Here is a 3,670-nt window from a genome sequence, read left to right on the forward strand (position 1 = left end):
GGGGGGGGGGGGGGGGGGTGTTGTAACCGGTGGTAGTGTCTCGTATCTTACACCTGTACCATCTTGGTGTGTTCTCCAGGTTCCTGTTGCATTCTGGTCAGTGGAGTCCACCCAGCCTGCATGGGCAGAAGCTCGAGGTGCACTGGATGAACGAGACGACAGCCTGGAGGACCTGATGGAGGTTGAGGTAGTCTCCAACAACAAGATGACCGCCTGCTGCCAGCCGCCGTGCTGCGGACTCGGCTGTGTCGGGTAGAGCGCAGCAGCTGACATCCCCCATGACCTCACCAGTGACATACCTGACAACATTACCGGCTGCTCATGTCTGTGTTTGAATGTTAAACTTCAGCAATAGGACACTGATCTTCTAACGGAGTAATACAGCCACTGGGACAGGAATAGAATCTGAGGTTCTTAGAATTAAAGGAAATACTGAGTTAAACATGAGAATAGAGTGCTGCAGGAATGAAGCTTCAAACCCAGAACTTCCTCTCCTGAAAGTCAGTGGTTGAATGGGTTTTTGGTTACAGGTCTTAAATAAGGTCTGTTTAACGGAAGCTTGAGACAGTCACATTTTACTCTACAACATAAAATACGGCAGTAAGTTGATCCTTAAAAGGCGGTTGCTAAGAAGTGGCCTCATAAGAGTACAGAGCAAGTCTGAAACCTTATTGGCTGTGTCGACTGAGCAGATTCCTCACAATTATTAGTCCAGTAAAAAGTCAGTCAGCTTCTGTGTGTTGAATTAAGAACTTTATTGATACAGTGAGGTGAACAAACATAAAAATATTATACAAACACAGAAGACAAACAATGAGAAGAAGAAAACGCAGAGATGCTTTACTTCTGGAAGGTCGAGTGTAGATGAGCTTTAAAGGCTGAAAGAGACAAAACAGCTATTAGAACTACAACTCCCATAAGCCCCTGCACGCCACCGCTGCCCCTCTACGCTACCCTTAAATAAAAGATGAAAATACCAGTTGGTCTTGAACATAATCATTTAAAGGTGATGTCCGTGAAGGCATCAGCAGGTTCTCACCTTGCTGATCGTCCCAGAGTTTAGCAGCAGCCGTGTTCAGAGGACTCTCGTTGTTCGGTTCTGAGAAGAAACAGAACACGTTAACATTCACTTAAACTGCTGGAACAAATTAAATTAAAGTAGATGTTCCTTCACTTTCGTCTACATTCATCTCTGTATAATCCTGACAACGATTTCAAACACGAGAAATAAAAGTAACCTGTCTGCAACACAAGATCTTTTTTATTGTTTACAGTTTCTAAAAAAAGGAATATAATTTCCATCGTGAGAAGAGGATTTATTTAAATGGTCAAAACTGTTGAAACTATTTCGAAATCAGTCAAACTTAATAGTTAACTAAAATCCTGATAGACAGTTAGAACCAACTATCAGCCAGTTTACAGTCTGCACTGGTTAGACTGGTTACCTCCCAGCAGGCTCTGGATGGACAGCAGGATGGAGCGGACGTCGTACAGCGCCGACCATTTGTCCTTCAGGATGTCGAGACAGATGAAACCTTGTTCGTCCACGTTGGGATGAAAACACGGAGTGACAAATTTCACGTGAGGAGCCTGATATGGATAACCAGCTGGAAACTCCAGAGACAGCCTGTACCTGAGCCCGTCATACACCTGAGACAGGTAACAGAGAGACAGGTAATGATGAGGTACAGCCTGTCTGAGAGACTGAAGTGAACTCCAAGTTTATAAATACACGTTTTGGGTCTTTTTGCCTTCATTGGATACAGCAGCTGAAGATAGACAGGAAAGAGGAAGAGAGGATGACAGGTGGGATTCGAACCCACAGCCCGGGGTACTCGGGCACCAGCTCTCACCAGCTCTACCAGGTGAGCTATAGGGCGCCAACGGGCTGCTATGTTTTAACATTACATAAGCTCAGAGACAGTGCAGTGACTGCAGGTTGGATTCTGGAGTTACAGTTTTACATTGTTGTTTCTCTGAAACGGAGCGAGACTGAACTCAGAAACAAGATCCAACAGTTAAAGTTCAGTTTCAGTCAGAACTCAACTGGGCCAAAGCAGTTTGTGTTTGGAGGGTTAGGGTTTAGGGTTAGGGGTTACACATGCCAGCAAAAACCAGTCATAACACCAGAGAGACAGCAGGCAGGAGAGACAAGTCCAGAGAGACAGGTCAGGAGAGAGCAGTCACGAGACGAGACAGGCAGCGAGAGAGACGGCAGTCACAGAGAGAGACAGGCAGGTCAGAGAGAGACAGCAGTCCACAGAGAGATACAAGGCAGGCACAGAGAAGACAGGCAGGTCACAGAGAGAGACAGGCAGGTCAGAGAGAGACAGGCAGGTCAGAGAGAGACAGCAGGTCACAGAGAGAGACAGGGCAGTCAGAGAGACACAGGTTCACAGAGAGAGACAGACAGGTCACAGAGAGAGACAGACAGTCACAGAGAGAGACAGGCAGTCACAGAGATAGACAGCAGTCACAGAGAGGAGACAGGCAAGGTCAGAGAGAGACAGACAGGTCCAGAGAGAGACAGGGCAGTTCAGAGAGAGAGATAGACAGGTCACAGAGAGAGACCAGGCAGGTCCAGAGACGAGACAGCAGGTCACAGAGAGACAGGCAGGTCACAGAGAGACAGCAGGTCACAGAGAGACAGGTCACAGAGAGAGAGAGACATCACAGAGAAGAGACAGGTCACAGAGAGAGACAGCAGGTCACAGAGAGACAGGCAGGTCACAGAGAGACAGGCAGGTCACAGTGAGAGAGACAGACAGTCACAGAGAGGACAGACAGTTTCACAGTACGAAGACAGGCAGGTCACAGAGAGAGACAGCAGTCACAGAGAGAGGCAGGTCAGAGAGAGAGACAGGCAGGTCAGAGAGAGAGACAGGCAGGTCAGAGAGACAGCAGTCAGAGAGAGGACAGGTCACATAGAGAGACAGACAGGCACAGAGAGAGACAGACAGTCACAGAGAGAACAGACAGGTCACAGAGAGAGACAGACAGGTCACAGAGGAGAGACAGCAGTCAGAGAGAGAACAGCAGGTAGAGAAGAGACAGCAGTCAGAAGAACAGCAGGTCAGAGAGACAGGCAGGTCAGAGGACAGGCAGTCACAGAGAGAGACAGGCAGGTCAGAGAGACAGGCAGTCAGAGAGAGAGACAGGCAGGTACAGAGAGACAGCAGTCACAGAGAGAGACAGCAGGTCAGAGAGACAGAGTCCAGAGAGAGACAGGCAGGTCACAGGAGAGAGACAGCAGGTCACGAGAGAGACAGCAGGTCAGAGACGACAGGCAGGTCAGAGAGAGAGGACAGACAGGTCAGAGAGGTTGCGTACAGTCCCCTGAGCGCATCGATGGTCCCGATCCATTTTGAAGAGATTATCTGATTCTGAAACGCGAATCCCTTATCCACTGCATCTGCATATCGACAGAGAGAGATGTCACATGATGTTTTCCATCCTGTTCAGACACCTGACTTACAGCTCATTGGTTTTACAGAGAAGACTACTTTACGAACATAAACATAGAGAGAGAGTGTGTGTGTGTGTGTTGTGTTGTGTGTGTGTGTGTGTGTGTGAGTGAGAGAGATGAGAGAGAGAGAGAGAGAGAGAGAGAGAGAGAGAGAGAGAGAGAGAGAGAGAGTTGTGTGTTGTGTGTGTGTGTGTGCCTGTGTGT

General features: G+C 48.2%; 1 protein-coding gene across 1 annotated transcript; it reads right to left on the bottom strand.

Moving 5' to 3' along the window:
• Nucleotides 1-731: 731 nt before the first annotated feature.
• On the bottom strand, nt 732-1,650 carry ube2c (ubiquitin-conjugating enzyme E2C; the record flags this gene model as incomplete). Its single annotated transcript, XM_035671550.1, has 3 exons — nt 732-878; nt 1,040-1,099; nt 1,446-1,650. Coding segments are annotated over 3 exons (303 nt in total), but the record flags the coding sequence as incomplete, so codon positions are not given.
• Nucleotides 1,651-3,670: the final 2,020 nt, after the last annotated feature.

Source organism: Morone saxatilis, unplaced genomic scaffold (assembly GCF_004916995.1).
Source record: "Morone saxatilis isolate NCDOM2014 unplaced genomic scaffold, NCSU_SB_2.0 Contig230, whole genome shotgun sequence".
NCBI lineage: Eukaryota > Metazoa > Chordata > Actinopteri > Moronidae > Morone > Morone saxatilis.